General features: G+C 42.8%; 1 protein-coding gene across 1 annotated transcript in view; it reads right to left on the reverse strand.

Moving 5' to 3' along the window:
• The window catches only part of tmprss3a (transmembrane serine protease 3a), a 202,925-nt gene extending 192,181 nt beyond the window's left edge, over window positions 1-10,744 (reverse strand). Inside the window, exons 1-2 of the mRNA XM_036138765.1 lie at window positions 10,653-10,744; window positions 10,470-10,510 (exon numbers count right to left, since the gene is read on the reverse strand). Of these exons, the coding sequence (XP_035994658.1) occupies window positions 10,470-10,510; window positions 10,653-10,674 (63 nt within the window). The 5' untranslated portion in view covers window positions 10,675-10,744. The remainder of the gene's footprint in view (window positions 1-10,469; window positions 10,511-10,652) is intronic.
• Between the last annotated feature and the right edge of the window lie 12,684 nt (window positions 10,745-23,428).

A 23,428-nucleotide genomic window follows, 5' to 3' on the forward strand; every position in this document is an offset into this window, starting at 1 on the left:
TTTCTGAGCTACAGCGATTTGTTCGGAATCGTTTTAAGAGGATTTCTGAAAATCCATAAAAATCCCATTTAGATCATAATTTTTTACGCCTTTATTAAACTTTTTCCAGCAAAAAACGATAGCTTTTCTTCTTCCCCTATCCGTTACGAACTAAACGCAGAAAAAATTACGTCTCTACCATTTATAGATCAGGAGATATGAAGCGTTGTTCGGGGCAAAGTTCTCCATTATAATCCAATGGGACTTACTGTGAGCAAAGTCTCTGCACTTCGGTGGACTCGCCCGCTTCAGGTGTGTCAGTGAGTTTCCATGACGACGGAACTCTGGGAGCCAGAGGGAGAAGTTCCATTGAGATACAATGGCAACTTTCGAAATGAATGAAATTCGCACACTCACTTCCTCTTAACATTTTACAATTTTCATGTGACTTTCAGCCATGTGTCAGTTTTCTGTCCCATTTGGGATTTCACATGCTTTCCTATTGGGCCTTTGCTTCCAACAGGACCTGGCATGATAACAAGACACGACCCAATTGGCCAATACAGCACCACCCACCTGTGGGAAATGGCACTACTGACCATTTTGGTCAAATGTTGAGTTCTGGGCCCAGATGTGGTGAGGCTGAGTTGCTAAAGGAGGCCAATCTGACCCATGAACTTTGGTCACGTTTGGTGACATTAAGTATTGGCACCCCTATTTGAGGCACTTCCCAGTACAGGATTTGGACCAAACTAACAGAGTACACTCACCCAGTCATACCAAGCATAACCATGTTAGCGGCTAACTGTTAGCATGTTGCTAACCGGAAGTAGCTCTAGGAAGCCTGTACAAACTTCTGCTTGACAGATTTGGTGAATTTTAGGATTTTCTCCCTTTTTAGGCAGTTCTCAGTACAGGATTTCAACCAAACTAACAGAGTAACATCACCCGCTAATACTGAACACAGCCATGCTAGCGGCTAACCGTTAGCATGTTGCTAACCGGAAATAGCTTTAGGAAGGTCCTACCAAGTGCTGCTTAGCCAGAGTTCTTCTGCCTTTACAGACAGAGAGGGCTGCAGCTGTCAGTGAGTCTCCATGACAACGCTGCTAGCAAGAGGCTCCTAGGAGGTCCATTGACTTAACATGGCACCTTTCAACGGCCGCTGCAGGGGCTGTGAAGACCGTAGGAACCCTAAATTCGCAGTGTTACTTCCTGTTAGTATTTTTGACGGTATGGTACGCACCAAGAGGCAGGCGCCTTGCTAAATTTCTTCAGAAATTTTTCTAGTTTGTTTAGTATTGCCCTCCCACTGCTGGTAGGTCTCAGCATGGTGCATTTCCCTCCCCATTGTGTTTTTTTTTACTTTTAATTGTTTTTAAAAACGTGAAACAATAAAACTATTTTGTAGTGGAAAGAGGTCTTGTTCTCATTGGTGGTGAACCCTAAGTACTTGATCATCTATTTCCTTGGGTGCAATTCCCAAGGTGACGTGATTGACACTCATTGGTTACCCTGTTGTGAAGGGCAGGGTAGCCGATCCGACCACTCGTGTTGCCACAACTGGATTGCTGATTGGCCCGAAAAACTGAAGTCACTGGCCGCCATCTTGCTTCTCCCTACTCTCACAGAACCCCATAGCATTTGGCTGCAACAACAAGCAGTTGTCTGGCTATGTAAAAACGTTTCACAGGTAATTTTACAGTCAGTGGATGTACTAACACTATCAACTACTAGGAAATTATATGCTGAAATATTTTGCATGTGTGTGTGTATATATATATATATATATATATATATATATATATATATATATATATATAATTTACTATCTCTATTTGTTTTATTTCCCATATTCATCGTAGTTATGTATTTAATCATTACTATTTATAAGGATTTTAGGTTTGAGTTTATTCAGATATTAAAGTGTTTTTCACATGACTAATCTGTCTCTCCTATGTGACAGAGTAAGGTTTGTGAAGGGAAAGGCTCTCATGATATAAAGTTGTTTTTCAGCACCTCACCGTCTGTGGTAACTCCTTTTCTCTGAGAACTGAACTTTGTATTATTTTGAAGGTCAGAGTTGTTTTGCTTCTCCCTACTCCCTTGCTTACAATGTAACGAAAGTTACTGCTGTAACTACGGTTCTATGAATCCCGGATGACCGCCAGAGGCGGTGCTTTAAGCACTGAATGATCATTCTTGCGCATGCGCAGGTCGAGTACTAATGACAACAAAGTCACCTGTGATCTGCCGGGGACCCAATGTGACTCTATATAGTCACGTGGCACCCGGCGTTCAATCCCTCAATCTTCTCGTGAAAAGCAGAGATTCCGAGGGACCAAGCATTCTGGGGGTCATCTGGGATTCATAGAACGGCAGTTACAGCAGTAACTTTTGTTCTATTTCATCCCTACTGATCACCAGAGGCGGTGCTTTAAGCACTGGATGACTTATGTCTACAAGGTCACGAGAAATCAGCAACATTCAAGGAACATCCACCTAATGTGTTGTAGATGTATGCTGCTCCAGAATTCTTTGAAGGGGATGAGTCGCAGCCACATTCACTCTGTAAAACCGAGTAAAGGTACTCTGTGATTTCCAGGAGGCCGCACGGCATATAACATCCAACGGCACCCCAGTCATGGCAGCAAACGATGTCGACATGCCCCTTGTAGAGTGGCACTTCACTCCTGTCGGCAGTGGCTGGTCCTGCAAGGCATAAGCCTTGGAGATCAAATCCACAACCCAGTGTGCCAGTCGCTGCTTAGAAAGTGCCTGACCTTTCTGTGAGCCAGCATAGCAAACAAAAAGGCTATTTGTCTTTCGGAAGGATGCCGTTTCATTGATATATGCCTCAAGGGCCCAAACAGGGCACAGTGGTTCAGAGGGGCATCCAGTATCAAACCGAGCAAGATGGAGTGGTTGGTTACCGTCCGTCGCCAGTGACACCTTAGGAATGAACTCTGCATCAGGCCACAGTGTAACACCTGACCCATCAGGATTCCACCGGCAGCAGGGCTCAGCCATCGAGAGAGCCTGCAATTTACCCACATGCTTTGTTTAAACCATCCCCAAAAGGAACGCTGTCTTCAGTGAGAGCCATTTGAGGTCTGCTGATGCCAGGGGCTCAAATGGGTCGGATCGAAGAGCCTCAAGCACCAGAGAAAGGTCCCATGCCGGTGCCACAGGGCGGTTGGGTGGATGCAAACGCCGAGTACCTCTCATAAACAGCACAACGTCCTTGTCTCGGCCCACTGTGCAACCATTCAGCCCGACATGCCGACAGGAAATGGCAGCTACATATACTTTTAAGGTAGATGGAGACCGCCCCTGATCCAGCAATTATGTCAGAGACTGAACACGGCACCAGGTCCTGTCCTTTATTACTGCACCAGGTTGCAAAGACTGCCCACTTGTTAGCATAGACAGCTCGTGTGGATGGCACACATGCATTAGCCATTGTATGCCCAACTGACCCAGTGTATGTCGAGAAAGTGGACCTCGGCCTTACAGGGGCCAAATCCAGAGCTGGAGCCGGTACGGTTTGGGGTGCAAAATCTGACCCCCCAGCTGGGAGAGAAGATCCGTCCTGCAGGGGAGACGCATTGGCGAGCCGGTGCTGAGCTCCTGCAGTAGAGGAAACCAAGTCCTCGCTGGCCAGAAGGGGGCTACCAGCAGAACCCTGTGCCCTTCCTGGCGTACCCTTAGGAGAGTCTGAAAAAGCAGACTGAATGGTGGAAAGGTGGAAAGGAGGGTCCGGGGCCAGTCGTGTGCCAGCGCATCGTGGCCCAGAGGGCTGCTGTCGTCCAAGGAGAACCAAAGGGGACATTGAAATGTGTTGCTTGAGGCAAAGAGGTCCATGTCCACCCTGCTGAAGACCTTTCAGATGTCCTCCACTACCTCTTGGTGAAGCTTCCACTCTCCTGGAAGCGGCTTCTGGCGGGATAGAGAATCTGCTGGCACGTTCTCTGGCCCGGGGATGTAGGCTGCTCTGAGGCTGGCCAAGTACATAGCTCCCCAGGTTAGCAGCTATTGAGTCAAACACAACAGTTTCCTTGACCTGGTACCCCCCTGGGTGGTTGATGTGAAAAACCACAGCAGTGTTGTCTGACCTCACCAGCACATGCTTTCCCTGCAAGCCTGGGAGAAAGCTCTGAAGAGCCAGAAGTACAGCCTGTAATTCCAGGACATTGACGTGTTCCCTGCTCTGCCGCTGGGACCATGTCCCCTGTGCCATTTGACCCCGCCAGGTTGCACCCCAGCCCGTGGAGGATGCATCCGTAAACACAACTTCCCGACAAAACGGGAGGGAGCCGAGCTGGAACCCCTGTCTTCATAAACGCCCTCACCCTCCACTGGGACAGAGACTGAAGACACTGAAGCCCCACCCGAAGTCGTCTGAGATGATGAGTGTTCCGTGTGGAGTCCAGACTCAAGCTGTTCAACCACATCTGGAGGGGCCGCAATGACAGCAGTCCCAAGGGCACTACGGCGGATGCGGCTGTGAGCATGCCCAAAAGGCAAAGATACCGCACAAAAGGTGGTGCCATGCCATGCCTGAATTCCGGAAGGATGCTCAATACGCTGTTCACCCACTGGGGTGACGGGCAAGCAGTCATCGACACAGAATCCATGGCAAGGCCCAGGAAGACAGTCTCCTGTGAGAGTGTCAGACTGCTTTTCTCCATGTTTACCTGCAAGCCCAAACATCCCACATGATGGAGCACTAACCGGGTATCTCAGACCGCCTGGTTCTGTGTAGCGGCAAAAGTGAGCCAGTCGTCCAGATAAGGGAGGATTCTTATTCCTTGTGCCTGCAGAGGAGAGAGGGCCGCTGCGACACATCGGGTGAACACCCTGGGAGACAGCAAAAGTCCGAACAGGTGAACCCTGAACTGGATGTGCCTCCCCTGAAAGGCAAAACGAAAAAACCGCCAATGGGGCAGAGCGATTGGAACATGAAAATAGGCATCCTTGAGATCTATTGAAGTGAACCAATCACCCGGGGAAATTGCCTGCAACACTTCCTTGATGGTCAGCATATGAAAAGGCATGACCTTAAGGTACGCATTCAGGCCTCTGAGGTCCAAGACTGGACGCAGGCCCCCCGTCTTCTTCGGAACCAGAAAATATATTGAATAAAAGCCCCCTGGATCCCACAGGGGGTCCACAGGCACTATAGCGCCCTTGGCCAGCAAGGTACAGATTTCTTAGTTTAGTGCCTGTGCCTTCACCGGGTTCGCGGATCACAGTCATCCTGACCTCCCCTTGGAAAGTGTGGACAACACCCACAAATCTGGAGTGTGGGCAGCCCAGATGCCGAGCTGTCCTGGGGTAAAACAACCGACCGCAAGCCCTAAGGCGTCATCTGCGGGCCCCCCGGCCCCTTAAAGGCTTGGGAGGACACTGACCAGACTGCGTGGCTCGAAAGGAACAAAATGACCTTGTCCCAGCTTGGTCTTGAGCCTGGTTTCCGTGACCTGGAGCAGGTCTTTGGACCGATTTCTGGGCTGGTACCAGCCCCTGTGGTTCAAGGGAAAGAGATGGGCGTGAGGGCCTCTGCGAAGGACCCGCAGCTGCCCAAGTGCGGGCTGGTTGGCAATCACGTCTTTGAAGGCCTGCCAACTGCTGCCTTGTTCTAGAGGTCCAAGGCGTCCAGTGCTGCATAGCCAAAAAGTTCCCCCGGAACGACAGGCAGGGCCCGAAGGGTTCTCCTACAAGGAACAGTAAGTGGCGACTGCGCCAACCAGACCTGGCGGCGAGCGTGAACCAGCGTGGACAGTGTGCGTCCAAGCTCTCTAGTCATGCGAGCAAAGGCCTGCAGAGATGCATCAACCAGGCCTTGCATGGCGTGGTCCAGTGGAACAGACTCCAGGGAGGAATACAGGGCCAACATAAGATAGGAGAGAGAGTTCCCAATATGGTAGACTGCTGCAGCGCAGCCAACCGATCCAGCCTGACAGACCGGGGCATGACAGAGCAGTTGGGGCAGGCGTTATCCGACAGCGCCTCCCGGAGATGTTCCACACCAAGACAGGAGGGACACAAATCATGCCCGTCGTCAGGCTGAAGCGGAGCCAGACAGATCGAGCAGCACAAGTTTTCCAGCATCATAATGCTGAAGGCGTGATCAGCCCGCCACCAACAAGAAGTCACCACGATCAGGAAACGCCACTGGTGACTCCATTGTAGGAAAACTCCCTTAGAGGTTTCGAACACAGTGTGAGCAGAAACGCCACCAGCGAGTCCGCTTGTTAACTAAGGATGAACTCAACGCGAGCAGAAAACGCTACTGGTGAGTCAGATAAACCAACTTATAGTGAACTCAACATGAGCAAAAAACACCACTGGTGAGTCAGATAAACCAACTTATAGAGAACTCAACGCGAGCAGAAAACGCTACTGGTGAGTCAGATAAACCAACTTATAGAGAACTCAACGCGAGCAGCAACGCTACTGGTGAGTCAGATAAACCAACTTATAGTGAACTCAACGCGAGCAGAAAACGCTACTGGTGAGTAAAGAGAGCCACAAAATTACCGTGGTAAATCAACGCGAGCAGTAAACTACTGCTGAGAAAAGAACAAAACTTACCAGTTCATGTCGCAGCGACCGCAAATCTGGTAAGGTGAAAGCAGCTTGTGCAGCCCCTGGAGGGCAAAACTTACCCGCAGCTCCGACCAAACCCGGTCACGGGGCTACTAGCAACAAGCAGCTAGGCTAGCACGTGGTACACACAGAAGCAGTCAGCTTCACATGACTATACCTGTGCGTGAGAAGAACGAAGGGATTGAATGCCGGGTGCCATGTGACTATATAGAGTCACGTGGGTCCCCGGCAGGTCACAGGTGACTTTGTTGTCATTAGTACTCGACCTGCACATGTGCAAGAATGATCATTCAGTGCTTAAAGCACCGCCTCTGGCGGTCAGTAGGGATGAAATAGAACCAGGATTCCCTGTGTGGAAATAAAAAGAAAGGGGGCGACGATTAACGTCAGAGCAAGCAGGAGAATTGGAATCGACATTTCTTCGTGCGCTCTCCTTGCAAGATATTAACTTCCATGTTGTCTCTCTTCCTTGTGGTGTTAATGAATGTTTTAGGTGTTTGAACCTGATAATATATGTGTTTATAAATGTCCTGTGTGTATATATAAAAATAACATGCAACATATTTCAGCATGACTTTTTCAGTTCTTGATAGTTTTAGTACATGACAAAAGCATATGGCATTTGACATTTTAAGTCTTAATCCCCCCCCCCCCCCCCGAACATGAGAAAATCATCGTTGTTCGATGCTGTAGCACACATATTCCCTAGTTACATGTATTCCCTAATTAATTAATTAATTACTGGGGGAAAATGGGGAGTACCAATATGGTGGCTGGTGGCTTCACAGCGACGTGTATCATATACGGCCAATGCGCAATCCAGTGAATAGAGATCAGTGGTCACTCCCCTGTCACCGGTCACTAACCTTTCAGATCTGTTCACTTTTCATTCACCAGTCTCCAACCAATCAGTTCGGTCCGTCCCTAACCACCATCCTTCTTCTGATCAGTCTCACCTCTCAATTAGAATCAACACTGGACTCTGTTCACCTGCTCACTCCCCTATTTATACCTACCTCACTTCTTCGATCCTTGCCAGAATATTTCGAGCGAATTAGTGAGTCTAGTGTTCTGTTTCTTGTTGACCTGTTGATCTGACCCAATTTAGCCTTCCGGATTTTCTGAGCCAGCCTGTTCCCTGTATTACCTGTTTTTTTCTGCCTGATCTAACTGCTTGCCTGTTTTCCCTGACCTGGTTCTGTTTCTGGATTTCCTGAGCTTGCCTGACCCATTCTAAAAAATATTTAGACTTCACAACGCTGGAGGTTAAAAGTTTTGATTTCAAGCACTCTCCCGACGCAGGGGATACAAATTCTGGCAGGGATAACTCCTTTGGCACGACACCTGTGGTATCCTAGCACAGCAGGTCTTGGTGATATTACAGTAAATTGGAAAAACGTTTGGGCCATTTCCGGTCCAGGTTGTACCCCGCCTCTCGCCCATTGACAGCTAGAGATTGCCACTGGCAGCCCTTGCGAACCCAGCAAGGATAAGTGTGTCGGAAAATGGATGGATGTATGGACCGGGCTAATTCTTTTTCCTTGCCATCCAGATCTCTGCCATCTGGCACCAGAAAATTGTATTATTGGGCTTTCTTTGTCTGGAAACAGATGCATAAAACACCTTACAGGCGCAGCCATGATGAACTGGTTGAATTCGCACAGCTGACAATATGCCAATCTGATTGACTGAGCAGCAAAGCTCGAATCACGTGACCTCTTGGACCGGAGCGCAATGGTTTATATTTTTAATCGGCCATAACTTATTAATATGCAAGTGAAAACGTGGGAACATTGGTGTTTTGCGATCACTGTTATGTGTAGCAACTGATCCAAGTGGAAGAAAGTTGCCCCCTGACAGTTCATACGAAAGTTCTTAAGAAGACGTCCTACAGATTCTGACCCACAGCCTATATCCGCCCAGATTCTGCTCTGGACTATCCGACATCTAACATGTGATCACCTGGTTTGACCCTGGACTAGTTTCTGGATTACGGACTTTGTTTATTCAATTTTTCATTTTGCCTGCCTGTCACTCCCATTAAGACCCATTACCTGTCCCTTAATAAACCCTCTTAAAACATACCTCATTTTCTGGCTGAATACTGGGTCCATCCCCAGTCCCAGTTCTTGACAGTGGATGGAGTTATCAGCCGCTATGAGAATGCCCTGAAGAGATTCACCAAGTTTGGTGAATCTCTTCACCAAACTGTTGTTTATTCAATTAAATTCAATCATATTTATATAGCGCCAATTCATGAAACATGTCATCTCAAGGCACTTTCCAAAGTTAAATTCAATTAGATTATACAGATTGGGTCAGATTATACGGATTTGTCAAAAGATTTCCTAAATAAGGGAACCCAGTTGATTGCATCAAAGTCTTGAGAAGCAGCATACAATCCTCCTGAAAAAGCATAGAGCCACAGGGAGAGTCGTCTGCATTTGCAGCAATCCCTCATACTGAGCAAGCATGAAGCGACAGTGGAAAGAATAACTCCCCATTAACGGGAAGGAAAAACCTCTAGCAGAACCAGGCTCAGTGTGAACGGTCATCTGCCTCGACCGACTGGGGCTTGTTAAAGCTTTTGACAGCATAATAACACTTAATGACGTCTTTTTTTTTCTTTTCTCTCTGACATCTTTATAACTAGTCCTACATGTTCCACTTTACTTGAGGTAAGGGGACATTTTAAAGACAATGTTATTAAGGCATTTGACAGCATAATAACACTTGCTCAACACTTTACTAACATTTTACTTAGTAAAGTTTTCTTGAAATGAGTGTATTTGTCTTAGATTTGAGCAGGCAAGTTTAAATGATCTGCCAATGGAATACGATTTTTGCACTTAAAATACGAACTACTCATCTCCATCATATTATTTCAAGTGCAGTATATCAACATATTCATTCCATTGGCAAATATTATTTTTTATCTGCTCAAATTAAGAACAAATACTCTAATGTCAAGAAAATGTTACTTATTTTTAATTTCATTTTTCAGCTGTGTTTTTTTCTCTCTCTCAGGCCTTGTACACATATAGTTTATAAAAACGAATATCTCTCCCACATTGTTTTTAAAAATATACACACAGGTTAAACTTAAAAAAGTTTTCATCTACACAAACCATTTTGAGTTCACTATTGACCATTGTTTTAAACATGCCTGACGCATAAGGCTCGGTGGATCACAAAGCTAATCCTTACATCATCCAGTCAGAGTCCTTCAAAATAAAAGCAAATTTTAACATCATTGTGCCTGTACAAAACAGCTGACCTCCTAGCACTTTTTTCTCTTTGCACCTAAATGTACTAGAGCAGGTGGGTTTGTAAAAAAATAAACAAAAAGCATCTGAACCAACTGTAAGGTTTATAACGTTCCAAGTGCGATTTTACTTTAAAGTCTCGATACCAAGGTGAAAACAGGAAATGCTGGGAAGTTATGCAGCGTTTTCTTTTTTTTTTTTTTTTTTTTTTTTTATATATTTATGCAAGGCACAGAATTTTTTTTTCTTTGTTAAATCAACTATAAATCAGACATAGTGACCTTTGGAATAGTTGTTCCACCTAAAAAATACTATTTAAAGCTTCACACAAATACTAAAGTTTACACTTGTTCACAATTGATATCATTTATGTGATTTTTTGGTAGAAATTACTCCTAAAACCCTCTGGGCATAAAGTCCAGTCTACTTTTCATCTCATCAGTATTTTTTTATGTTATCCGGGAAGCAGCAATTGGAAACAAATAAAGTTGGAAAACATGCACGTGAACATTACTTTAGAATTTTCCAAATGTTTAAATTGTTTACATAACATTAAAGGAAATATTTGTGCAAACATTTCACTTTTATCACATTTTTGTGTTGTTCCCTTACTGTTGTAAGAGTTAATGGATCATCAGTGTTGGCAAAGGTATCTGTGAAGGAAAGACATGAAGCAGCAGGTAAATGGAGGAGGTAAACAATGATGGAAAAAGAATAAGATCAGAGCAACCATCAGCAAACAAAAAGAATGTATAGAATAATTTTATCCAACTGGAGCTACAAAATTCCACATACCTCTTTTTGCAGTATTCATCATACCATTTCCCACATGCAATATTGTTTTGTTTGAAAATATTTAGGTCCAACTCCAACGTCCTTTCAAGGGCAATGTTCTTTTGTTTTTGTAATCTCTTCAGCTTCCCGTCTTGGCAGCTGCCCTCCTGCCATGTCTCAATTTACAAAGAGAAACCTGAGAGGCTCAGTTCTCAGTCTCCTGATCAGGGTGCGGAACTCTTCCCTCTTGTTTGGATTACAAATATTCATGTTGTAAGAATCTAAAGGAGAAATGTCTTTGTTTTTGTTAAAAAAAAACATCCATCTGCAATGGCGCAGGTCAAATATGATTTTGTCATAAATTAACTTGTCCAGAACCCCCCAGTAGGAATACAATGTAAAATATTCATTGTATTCTCCGTTTTAATGGAGAGTCAGATTCCAAAGAGACTTCAAATTGATGTTGGTAAAGAATTTTTCAACAAATCATTCAAAGCGTTAATGGATAAAAACGGTACTGAACATTTTTCTACGGCTAGTGAAATAAGAGCCTCGGTGGTTGAGAGGTATAATCGTACGTTGAAATCGAGAATGTGTAGATAGTTCACCGCAAACAACACTCTCCGATATCTAAATGTGCTTCAGGATCTGGTCAAAAGTTACAACCACAGCTATCATTCAAGTATTAAAATAACACCTATGGAAGTCACCGCTAGTAACACTTTTCAGGTGTTTCAGAATTTGGACGGGACTAATTCCCACTCAGAGAAGGATGCAAGTACCCGGTTCGATCCCCACAGCCTGCACTCTGGGTCCCTGAGTAAGACCCTTAACCCCCGATTGCTCCTCAGGCGCTGCACAGTGAATTTCTCCATTGTGAGATCAATAAAGTTCAATTATTTATTTACGCTGAGGAGCTTCAAAAGGTCAAAATGTCAGAAAATAAAATGTATCAAGTGGGTGAGATATTGTGCAAACGCACCTTGGATTCCCCGTGGATTTACCCAAGCCTATTAATTTAGAAGGTCAGTGGCAAGTGGCTTTGATGGAGGTTTCATACCCTCACACATGGCATAACATCCCCTCAGAAAAGGTTTATTTTGAATGGCAGAAGGAAAAATGGCGAGGAAAAAGTCCAGCGTGTACAGATTGGAAGCGGATACTACACTAATTTGAATCAGTTTATCACAGAGATTGAAGCCCATCTGAGAAAGATAGATTCAGATATTTATTTCAAAGTTAACCACACCGCAAACATACTCATCTACCAGGCCGGCGCACAGAATCATCTACGTTTTCCCGATCCAATAGCCTACATGCTAGGTATGGAACCCAGAAATTGGGTCAAATTCTACCACTGGCATGCCCCTCATCCTATAGATTTTAAGGCGGGCTTCTACCATCTCTATTTATACAGTGTCGTTGTTGCCTCACAGATGGTGGGTGACGTTCATGCACCGCTATTGCGAACAGTTCAGGTCCAGGGTATAGTTGGAGATATTATTACAGAAACCTTCTATAAAACCCCAGTATCTTCCTATTGCCAAGAAACACATTGAAAATATACAAGTTAAAATAAAAACGGATCTGAACACCCCGCTGAAATTTACATACGGAAAGTGTATTGTGAAGCTGCATTTCAGACCTGCGGCCTCTCACCGAACGTTTAGATGAAAACAGATTATGCATATAAAAAACACACAACTGAGGCTGGAATCAGTTATAGTTGTGTAACCAGTCGCACCAGCAACACTGCAGCATGGTAAAACGTGAGAATCAAAAGAATCAAAAGAAAACATGTTTTTTCTGCGAGAGGACCCACACCGTTTCGTCTCCTATTACCAAAGCCAGGCGGGCGGGGCTTTACCCGGTTTCTATGGCACACCTGTTATGTACGGTCAAGGAATAGGATCGATATGTTCAAAATTATTTAGTTTCGTATCACCCCTAGTTAAATCCGGCTTCGCTATAGCAAAACCGCATCTAAAATAGGCTGCCACAAACATCGCCACGGATGTCATAGGTAAAGCTATGACCAAAATAACCGGTTCGCACGTGGATGTGATTAACCAGGAGGGGTCAGGGGTTATGGTTTTGTCAAGAAGAGCTAGAAAGAGGCCTCCTGGGCAATGTGTCTGGCGTTCACAAATACTTGAGCTGCGTAAAAAGAACAAGTCAGTCATCAAGAGCCGACCTAGGAGGAGAAAGCCCCCTGCGAGCAAGGATATATTTAACTGAATTAGTATTTTCAGTAAAAATCAATCATGGCTCTTTTACATCAGAAATCATAACGCAGTAGCGGACGTACATATAACGCAGTAGCGGACGTACATAAAAGTGTACATAACGCGGTAGGTTACGGGCTGATGCTGGGACTCATTGGAAATTAAGCTCCACTGTTGTGTCTGAAACTGCACTACACGACCACGACTACTGGGGGAGGGGAACAGCTTTTGCTATTGGCTGAGAGCATGGCCTATTTAATTATGTGGGTTAAGGAGGTGTCAAACTTGAACAACTATTTCGAGATTTTCTGGCAATTCAGCATTGGACTGCGATAAGTCATCTAAAAAGTCCAGAAATGCACGCTGAATTGAATCAGCATCATCATTTACTTGAACTACCGCATGATGAGAAAACCCTTCCCCGCAAAATTCTAACTGAATAATATTGTTACGCAACATTAGAGGTGTAACAGACTGTGCAAAGTCAGCCAGAACATCATAAACTTGCGTGTAAAATTCGGCGGGGTTTGGGATATTTCCGTGGTGCGATGCACTGACCCTGAAAGGACGTCTTATTTCTGTAACATTGAAACGTTCATGCTGGGTGCAGGATGTAGAAGTCTGCTGAGTATGCTCAGAGCTGTTTACAGCTGCCTGGCTGGTGCATGGTTGATCCTCTAGGCCAGGGTTTCCCAAAGTGTGGTGCGACACCCCTGGGGGTGCGCGAGCTGCCACTAGGGGGTGCGCGAGGCAAAAACTGTAATGGTGTCTGACTGTGTTAAGGGAAAATGGCAAGAGCAGTGGGGCAGAGAAAATAATGCGATTTATTATTACAGTATTCAAAAGAAAGTGGTGGAATTTAGAGAATGTTATCGAATTAAAAAAGGAGAGAATATTATAACAAGAATGAAGTTTGGTCACACATGTTTAAATAGCACACTTTAAATATTTGATAAACCTAATACAAGATTTTGTGAATATTGTGGAGAAATGGAAACAGTAGAGCATGTGTTTTAGATTAAGTGCTCAGGCCGGAGGGAAATATTGGTTAGGAATAGATAAAGTCAAATTGACGTTGAAATGTTACTTAAGAAATTTTCAGGAGATATTATTTTTGCAGATGTCTTTAAATTCTTGGAAAGAACGGGTATTGTAAATAGAAAATAATGTATGAATATTGGGTACTGATCCATATATCCAGCCCAGAAGATGGCGGTAATCCTTAAACTGTGTGCCAACTGCCTTAAAGCACAAAAGGGGTCCTTGACTGCAACATACGCGGACGTCTGGAAGCTTGATTAAACGCCCCTAGCGGCTTGGGAGAGTTTGGAGCGAGCGAAACGGTTGTTGGTTAAAGTTAAAGTGACAGAGGTGTAATTAGGAGTTAATTGTAGATAACTTTAAACAAGGCAGTACGATGGAAGAATGCGAAGAATTAGATGACTCAGATAATTGTAGTATGAGTAGTGATTATTGTAATAGAAGGGGAAAAACAGGAGACTGGCAAACAGTGAGTCGAGGAAATAAGAAAAGGAAAGGATTTGAATCTGATGAAGAAAAAAGAGAGGAAAATAAAAGAAATGAAATGAAAGTGATTCTTAGATTCCAGAACCCATGTGCTTTGAATCCTTTGAAGATAAGTGAGACAATATATAAAATATTAGGTGAAGTGAAAACAGTCAAAACGCTAAGAGATGGTAATCTATTGGTATTATGCAGAGATAGAGATCAGGTGCGGGGACTAATGAGATGCAAGACGTTGGGAAAAAACAATCAAGCCACAAATATGGCAGGAAAGAGGAAAAGTAATGGGAGTAATATATGGAGTATCAACTGATCTGACGGAGGAAGAGATTAAAGGTAATGTAAAAGGAGCTCGGGTGATTAAAGTGAAACGTTTGTTTGTTACAAGAGAAGGAGTTAAAAGTCCTAGTAAATCAGTTATGTTAGTACTAGAACAGGACAGATTACCTAAAAAAATTAATGATTGGGTATGTCAGCTATACAGTATGGCAATACATTCCTCCACCAACCAGATGTTACAAATGTCAGAGGTTCAGACATATTGCTGCTGCTTGCAGAGCTAATGCCAGGTGTGCCAAGTGTGCAGGAGAGCACGAGTATGGGAAATGTTCTGAAGGAACTAAGTTAAAGTGTTGTAATTGTGGTGGAGAACATAGTGCTGCATTTAAAGGATGTGAAGCTCATAAAAGAGCAGTGCAGGTACAAAATATACGTGTCAAAGAAAAAGTTACCTATGCAGATGAAATTAAAAGGATAAGTAATTAAATGTTAATGCTAAAAGTGTTTCTGTGCCTCACACTCCATCTCAAAAAACAGAGCAAATGCAGAGCCAGAGTACCTTAGGAAATACAATGATTGTGGAGGAAAAGAAATTTGTTGCATTTATTGTGGAAGTAATAAATTGTTCAGCACAGACAGAGAGTAGAACAGAGCGAATTAAAATAATAATCAAAGCAGCAGAAAAATACCTTGAGATGGAAGACTTGTCTTTTGAGTCAATCAGTGCAGTTTGAAAAACAGGGATAAATGAAAGTCAACAGTCCAGTAATGGTGAAATTTGATGGTTTTATCCATATTACAGTGGAATGCAAGAAGCTTAATTGCTAATGGCCAAGAGTTAAAATATTTTATTGAAAGACAGAATGTTAAACCAAATATAGTATGTATTCAAGAAACCTGGTTAAAACCATCACTTGATTGTATTCTTAATGGATATATAGCAATATGTAAAGATAGAAATCCAAATGTAGGAGGAGGTGTTGCTATATTTGTTCAGCAGGGAATTAGTTATAAAGTTTTGGATATAAATGAAGAAATATAAGTCATAGGGATTGAGGTATGGATTAGTAAATCAAAATTTAATATAATACATTATTATAACCCTTGTAAAAAAATAAGTAGAGAAATACTTGATAGTATTTATGTGAAGGAAAATGTAAGGATTATTTTATGTGGAGATTTTAATGCTCATAATACCTTATTGGGAAGTAAAAGGAATGATGAAAATGGAAACATAATTGAGGTATTTATGGATGATTATAATTTAACTTGTCTAAATGATGGAAGGGGTACTAGATTTGATGTAGGGCATGGAGCAGAATCTGTCATTGATCTTACTATAGTGTTAGATCAGATAGCAGGAATTAGTCAATGGAAAGTAATTAATGATAACCCCCTTGGAAGTGATCATTATCCTATTCTGGTTAAATTGAATCATTTTAAAGTAACTATCTTTCAGTCTGATTTATTAATTAGTCCCAGGCCAATTAATAACTACAGTTCTTTTGAACATTTAACCCTCAGTTTCCCTCATCCAAGCTGCAAAGCAATAAAACCTCTTCTGTTTGTTGTTTTGTATCGTCCACCAGGCCCTTACACTCAGTTTTTGGATGAGTTGTCAGATTTCTTATCTGATTTGGTGTTAAATACTGATAAGGCTATTATAGTGGGTGATTTTAACATCCATGTTGACACAGAATGTGATAACCTTAGTGTAGCCTTTAAAACTATCCTAGATTCAATTGGTTTTGCTCAAAATGTGCATGAACCGACGCACTCTCGGCTCCATACTTTAGACCTTGTTCTGACATATGGCATTGATTGTGAAGAATTAACAGTATTTCCTCACAACCCTGTCCTATCTGATCATTTTTTAATAACATTTGAGTTTAATCTAACTGAGTTCTCCACCCCCAAAAGAGGGTTCCATTATAGTAGATCTTTATCGGATAATGCTGTATCAAAACTTAAAGAGTCTGTCCCCTTTTTAATATCCTCCGTATTGCAGAAATGCCCTGCAGATAGCAGCAATGTTGTTTCTTCCAATTCACAAATAGATGTCTTTGTAAACGGTATGACTTCGTCATTGCGTTCTGCATTAGACAATGTAGCTCCCTTGAAAAAGAAGGTGATTATTCACAGGAAGCTGGCTCCTTGGTTTAATTCAGAGCTGCGTTCCTTGAAGCACAATGTTAGGAAATTGGAGAGAAAATGGCGCTCTACACACCAAGAGGAATCCTACCTAATCTGGAAGAACAGTCTATTGTTGTATAACAAGACCCTTCGCAGAGCTAGAGCAGCATATTTTTCATCATTAATTGAGGAGAATAAGAATAATCCTAGATTTCTCTTCAGTACAGTTGCCAAACTTACTCAGAGCCACAGCTCTGTTGATCCATCCATTCCCTTAGCTCTTAGCAGTAATGATTTTATGGGATTCTTCATAAATAAAATTGATTCCATTAAAAATAAAATAATTGGCATCCTCCCAAACATGATTACCTCATCCTCAGTAAGTGAGGCAGCATTGGAGGAATCCTTAGAACCTGCGCAGTGTCTGAACTGTTTAAAAGCAGTAGAGCTTTCTGAGCTATCTAAAATTTTAGCTTCATCTAAACCTTCTACCTGTATGTTAGACCCAATCCCAACCAAGTTGTTTAAGGAGGTATTCCCTCTGATCAGTGGTCCTATTTTAGACATGATTAATGTATCCTTGGTAAATGGATATGTACCACAGGCTTTTAAAGTAGCTGTTATTAAACCTTTACTTAAGAAACCATCTCTTGATCAAGATGAGTTAGTAAATTACAGACCTATATCTAATCTTCTTTTCTTATCTAAAATTCTTGAGAAAGTAGTTGCTAATCAACTATGTGAACATTTACAAAGTAATGACCTACTTGAGGAGTTTCAGTCAGGCTTCAGAGCTCATCATAGCACTGAAACAGCTCTGGTGAAGGTCACTAATGATATTCTCATGGCCTCAGATAATGGACTTGTGTCTATACTTGTCCTGTTAGATCTCAGTGCTGCATTTGATACAGTTGATCACAATATTCTCCTACAAAGACTTGAGCATACTGTAGGGATTAAGGGAAAAGCATTAGGCTGGTTTAAATCTTATCTGTCGGACAGATTCCAGTTTGTTCATGTTAATAATAAATCTTCCTCAAACTCTAGGGTCACTTGTGGAGTACCACAGGGTTCAGTCCTTGGACCAATTCTATTTACTATATATATGCTTCCGATTGGCAAAATTATCAGACAGCATGGGATTAATTTCCACTGTTATGCTGATGACACTCAGCTATATTTATCCATAAATCCTGATGAATCCAATCAGTTACTTCGACTGCAGTCATGTCTTGATGACATCAAAAGCTGGATGACTTTAAATTTCCTGCATTTAAATTCTGACAAGACAGAAGTTGTAATCTTTGGGCCAGAGTCTTCAAAAAATAAAGTTCTTAATCAATCCCTTAATCTGGATGGCATTAACTTGGCCTCTGGTAATAAAGTTAAAAATCTTGGTGTTGTTTTCGACCAAGACATGTCATTTAAATCCCATATTAAACAGGTTTCCAGAGTTTCCTTTTTTCACCTCCGGAATATCGCCAAAATTAGAAACATTCTGTCCAGGAGTGATGCTGAAAAACTAGTCCATGCATTTGTTACTTCAAGGCTGGACTATTGTAATTCTTTACTATCAGGAAGTCCACAAAATGCAGTTCGAAGTCTTCAGCTGATTCAAAATGCTGCGGCAAGAGTTCTGATGAAAATCAACAAGAGGGATCATATTTCTCCAATTTTAGCTTCCCTTCATTGGCTTCCTGTTAAATCAAGAATAGAATTTAAAATTCTCCTTCTAACGTATAAAGCCCTTAATAATCAAGCTCCACCATATATCAGAGCTCTGATTACCCCGTATGTTCCTAACAGAGCACTTCGCTCTCAGACTGCAGGTCTGCTGCTGGTTCCTAGAGTCTCTAAAAGTAGAATGGGAGGCAGATCCTTTAGCTATCAGGCTCCTCTCCTGTGGAACCAACTCCCAGTTTTGGTCCGTGAGGCAGACACCCTATCTATTTTTAAGACTAATGTTAAAACTTTCCTTTTTGACAAAGCTTATAGTTAGAGTGGCTCATACCCTGAGCTATCTCTATAGTTGTGCTGTGATAGGCCTAGGCTGCTGGAGGACATCAGGGTCTAATTTTCTCACTCTACTGATTTCTACTGTTCTTCAGTCTACTGTTCTCCAGTTTTGCATTGTATTACATTGAAATGACTGTCGTCATTTCAGCTTTTAACTTTTTGCTCTCTCTCTTTTTCTTCATAGTAGGTACACCTGGTCTGGCGTTCTGTTAACTGTGACATCATCCAGAGAAGACGGCTCACCCGCTACTACCATCTAATGTAGAACAGATTACTAGATCAATGTGTGCTTCTGTGCTTGTTTGTCTGTCTTGTTGTGTCTCTGTTCTGTCTTCTGTAACCCCAGTCGGTCGAGGCAGATGACCGTTCATACTGAGCCCGGTTCTGCTGGAGGTTTTTCCTTCCCGTTAATGGGTGGTTTTTCTTCCCACTGTCGCTTCATGCTTGCTCAGTATGAGGGATTGCAGCAAAGCCATGTACAATGCAGACGACTCTCCCTGTGGCTCTACGGTTCCCCAGGAGTGACTGCTGCTTGTCGGGACTTTGATGCAATCAACTGGTTTCCTTATATAGGACATTTTTGACCAATCTGTATAATCTGACCCAATCTGTATAATATGATTGAACTTGACTTTGTAAAGTGCCTTGAGATGACATGTTTCATGATTTGGCGCTATATAAATAAAATTGAATTGAATTGAATAGTATTTGAAGAAAATTGGTATCCTAAATGGAGAATGAGGGAAGCTAATTGGGCAAAGTATAGGAAGATAGCAAGTGACAAACTTATGGAGATTATGCCAAATTTAAGTAACAATATTGAAGAATTCAATTCAATGATTACAATATAATATGTGAATCTGCAGAAAAGGCCATTGGCAAATCTACTGGATTAAAGAAAAATAAAATGGTTCCTTGGTGGAGCAATGAATGTAAAGAAGCAATTAAAGTTAGGAATAAAGCATTTAAAAGGTTAAAATTAAATAATTATTTGATAATTTAATATTATACAAAAAAGCACAGTCTAAAGTTAAGAGAGTAGTTAAATTATCAAAAAATAATTATTGGAGAAGTTTTTGTAGTACAATTGGAACAGACCTTAAAGTAAATGAGATCTGGGGAGTGATTAGAAAGATGGGAGGAATTAGAAGGGAGTTTTCTTTACCTATAATTAAAGATAATCAGTGTGAAGCTATAACAAACAAGGAAAAAGCAGAGATGTTTGCAAGGTCCTTTGTGAAAGTGCATAGTTCTAAAAATTTATCAAATGAAGAATTATCATGGAGATTGGATGATTGAAGATAATGGAGAAATTTTAAATAGGAAAGAGATTGAGGGAAGTGTTTTAGATAAAGATTTTACATTGTTTGAAATGAATAGAGCGTTGATTGGAGTTAAAAATACATCTCCAGGTAAAGATGGCATATGCTATAGGATGATAGAACAGTTATCAGATGCTGCTAAAGGAATAGTTTTAAAGTTATACAATAAAGTATGGGAACAAGGTGAATTGCCCTCAAGCTGGAAGCATTCAATAGTTGTACCAATAGTAAAGCCAGGTAAGGATAAAGGCGAGGTAAAAAGTTATAGCCCCATAGCTCTTACTTCTAATTTATGTAAATTGATGGAGAGAATGATAACTAGGAGATTAATGTATGAAATAGAAAAAAGAGGTCTTTTATCAGAGTGGTTTTCGAAGTGGACGGACAACGGTAGATCCAATTGTTTGTTTAGAAAATGAAATGACAAAGGCTCAGGTAAATAAAGAAATGCTCTTAGCTACATGTTTTGATATTGAAAAAGTGTATGATATGCTTTGGAAGGAGGGTTTATTAATTAAGATGGATAAAATGGGAATTAAAGGAAAAAGTGTTAAATTGGATTAAGGATTTTTTAAAGAATAGAACATTCGAAGTAAGAGTTGGGGTAAATTATTCAAATATTTATGCTATACAAAATGGAACTCCACAAGGTAGTGTATGTAGTCCATTGCTTTTTAATATGATGATTAATGATATTTTTGATAATATAGATTTTAGAATTAGTAAAGCATTATATGCAGATGATGGGGCATTATGGGTGAGAGGAGGAAATATTTAATGCATTATAATTTAAAAAATAGAATAAGATAAGATAGTCTTTATTGATCTCACAATGGAGAAATTCACTCGTCACATCGGCTCATACAAGAAGGTGCAGAGTAGGGAAGGTGCATTCAGTTATATACAGTGAGTCTTCATATATACAATGGGTCAAAAAGAATACCAAAAAAAATTCAAATTCAAAAAAGGAAATAGGAATGTAAATGTCTCATTAACATTCTTAGTGGTCTATATATATATATATATATATATATATATATATATATATATATATAAAACATATCTATATACTTAAATATATACATATATCTATTCGCCTACATACATACGTACCTACGCGTATATACGTGCGTATACATTTGTACATACATACATACATACATACATACATACATACATACATACATACATACATACATACATACATACATACATACATACATACATACATACATACATGTGTACTGACTTATGTTCAGGTGTTGATAGTAGCAGAAGTCACTACATCAGGATTATTGCACGGGTTGTAGGACAGTGTATTAAATAGATTATTGCACCTTGGTTATTGCACATTAATTATTACAGTTATGGTCACAGTTTCAGTTACAGTGCAGCATTGTAAAATCTGATAGCAGCAGGAATAAATGACCTGCGGTAGCGCTCCTTTTTACAGACAAGATGTCTAAGTTTTGCACTAAAGGAGCTGCTCAGCTCCTCTGCAGTCTGGTGCAGTGGGTGGAAGGTGTTGTCCATGATGGATGTGAACTTGGACAACACCCTCCTCTCAGCTACTTCCTCCACAGAGTCCAGAGAGCAGCCTAGGACAGAAGTGGCCTTCCTCACCAGCTTGTTCAGTCTATTTCCCGCTCTGCACTGCCAGGAGCCCAGCAGACGACAGCGTAGAGGAGGGCTGAGGCCACCACAGAGTCACAGAAAGTTTTTAGCAGAGGCCTGCTCACTCCAAAGGACCTCAGCCTCCTCAGGAGGTGGAGGCGGCTCTGGCCCTTCTTATACAGAGCGTCGGTGTTGTGAGTCCAGTCCAGCTTATTGTTGACGTGAACACCCAGGTATTTGAAACTCTCCACAGTTTCTATGTCCTGCCCCTGGATGTTCACAGGTGAGTGAGGTGGGGGTCTTCTCCTGAAGTTGATCACCATCTCCTTGGTCCTACTGGTGTTTAAACACAGGTGGTTCTTCTCACACCAGTCCACAAAGTCCATGATGACCGACCGGTACTCCAGCTCGTTCCCCTCAGACACACAGCCCACAATGGCCGAGTCGTCAGAGAACTTCTGAAGGTGGCAGCTGTCCGTGTTGTAGGTGAAGTCCGAGGTGTAAAGGGTGAAGAGAAACAAAGACAGAACGGTGCCCTGGGGGGCCCCGGTGCTGCAGAGTGCCACCTCTGACTGACAGCCGTGCAGCCGCACGTACTGAGGGCGGTTAGTGAGGTAGTCCATGGTCCAGTCAGCTAGATGTTTGTCCACCCCAGCGTCCTCCAGCTTCCCCCTTAGCAGCACCGGTCTGATGGTGTTGAAAGCGCTGGAGAAGTCAAAGAACATGACTGTCACAGCGCTCCTGGTGGTCTCCAGGTGGTCTCCAGGTGGGCGAGCGCCCGCTGCAGCAGGTAGATGATGGCATCCTATACTCCAATGTTGGGCTGGTAGGCAAACTGCAGCGGGTCCAGGGTGGGGCTCACCACGGTGCGCAGGTGAGCTAGGATGAGGCGCTCCATGGTCTTCATCAGGTGGGAGGTCAGGGAGACTGGTCTGAAGTGGGCCGGTTCCCTGGCGTGCGGCGTTTTGGGAACCGGTACCACACAGGAGGTCTTCCACAGGGTGGGCACCACCCCCAGGCTGAGGCTCAGGTTGTAGATGTAGCAGAGGACCTCACAGAGCTCATCTGCACAGGTCCTCAGTAGCCTGGGGGGGATGTCGTCCGGTCCTGAGGCTTTCCTTTGTTTCAGCCTCGTCAGCTGTCCTCTCACCTGCATTGGTGTGATTGTGAGGGGGGAGGAAGGTAGGGCTGAAGGTGTGGATGGGTCAGTCGTTGATAGGAGTGGCGGTGGGGGGGGGGGGGGTGGTAGGTCTCTGGAAGGCTGGTGGTTGGAGACGTGTAGAGAGTTGACGGCAGGGAGGGGGCCAGTGTGGGGGGAGTCAAACCGGGTGAAGAATGTGTTCAACTCATCTGCAGACTTGGTGTCTCCGTCTGCAGCCCTGCTGGTCCTCTGCCCGAAGCCGGAGATGTTCTTCAGACCTCTCCACACATCCCTGACGTTCTGTGCCAGCTGCTCCTCCATCTTCTTCCCATAGTCCTTCTTTGCTGCCCTGATCTTCCACTGGAGCTCCCGCTGGACTCTACACTGCTCCTCTCTGTCCCCTGAGTAGAAAGCCCTCTTCTTCTGGTTCAGGAGGACTTTCAGCTCAGGGGTCACCCAGCGGGGGTTGTTTGGAAAGCATCATAGCCGTCGTGTTGGCACGATGCTCTCCACACAGAAGTTCATGTAGTCAGTGATGCATTC

This window comes from Fundulus heteroclitus, chromosome 7 (assembly GCF_011125445.2).
Source record: "Fundulus heteroclitus isolate FHET01 chromosome 7, MU-UCD_Fhet_4.1, whole genome shotgun sequence".
Taxonomy (NCBI): Eukaryota; Metazoa; Chordata; class Actinopteri; order Cyprinodontiformes; family Fundulidae; genus Fundulus; species Fundulus heteroclitus.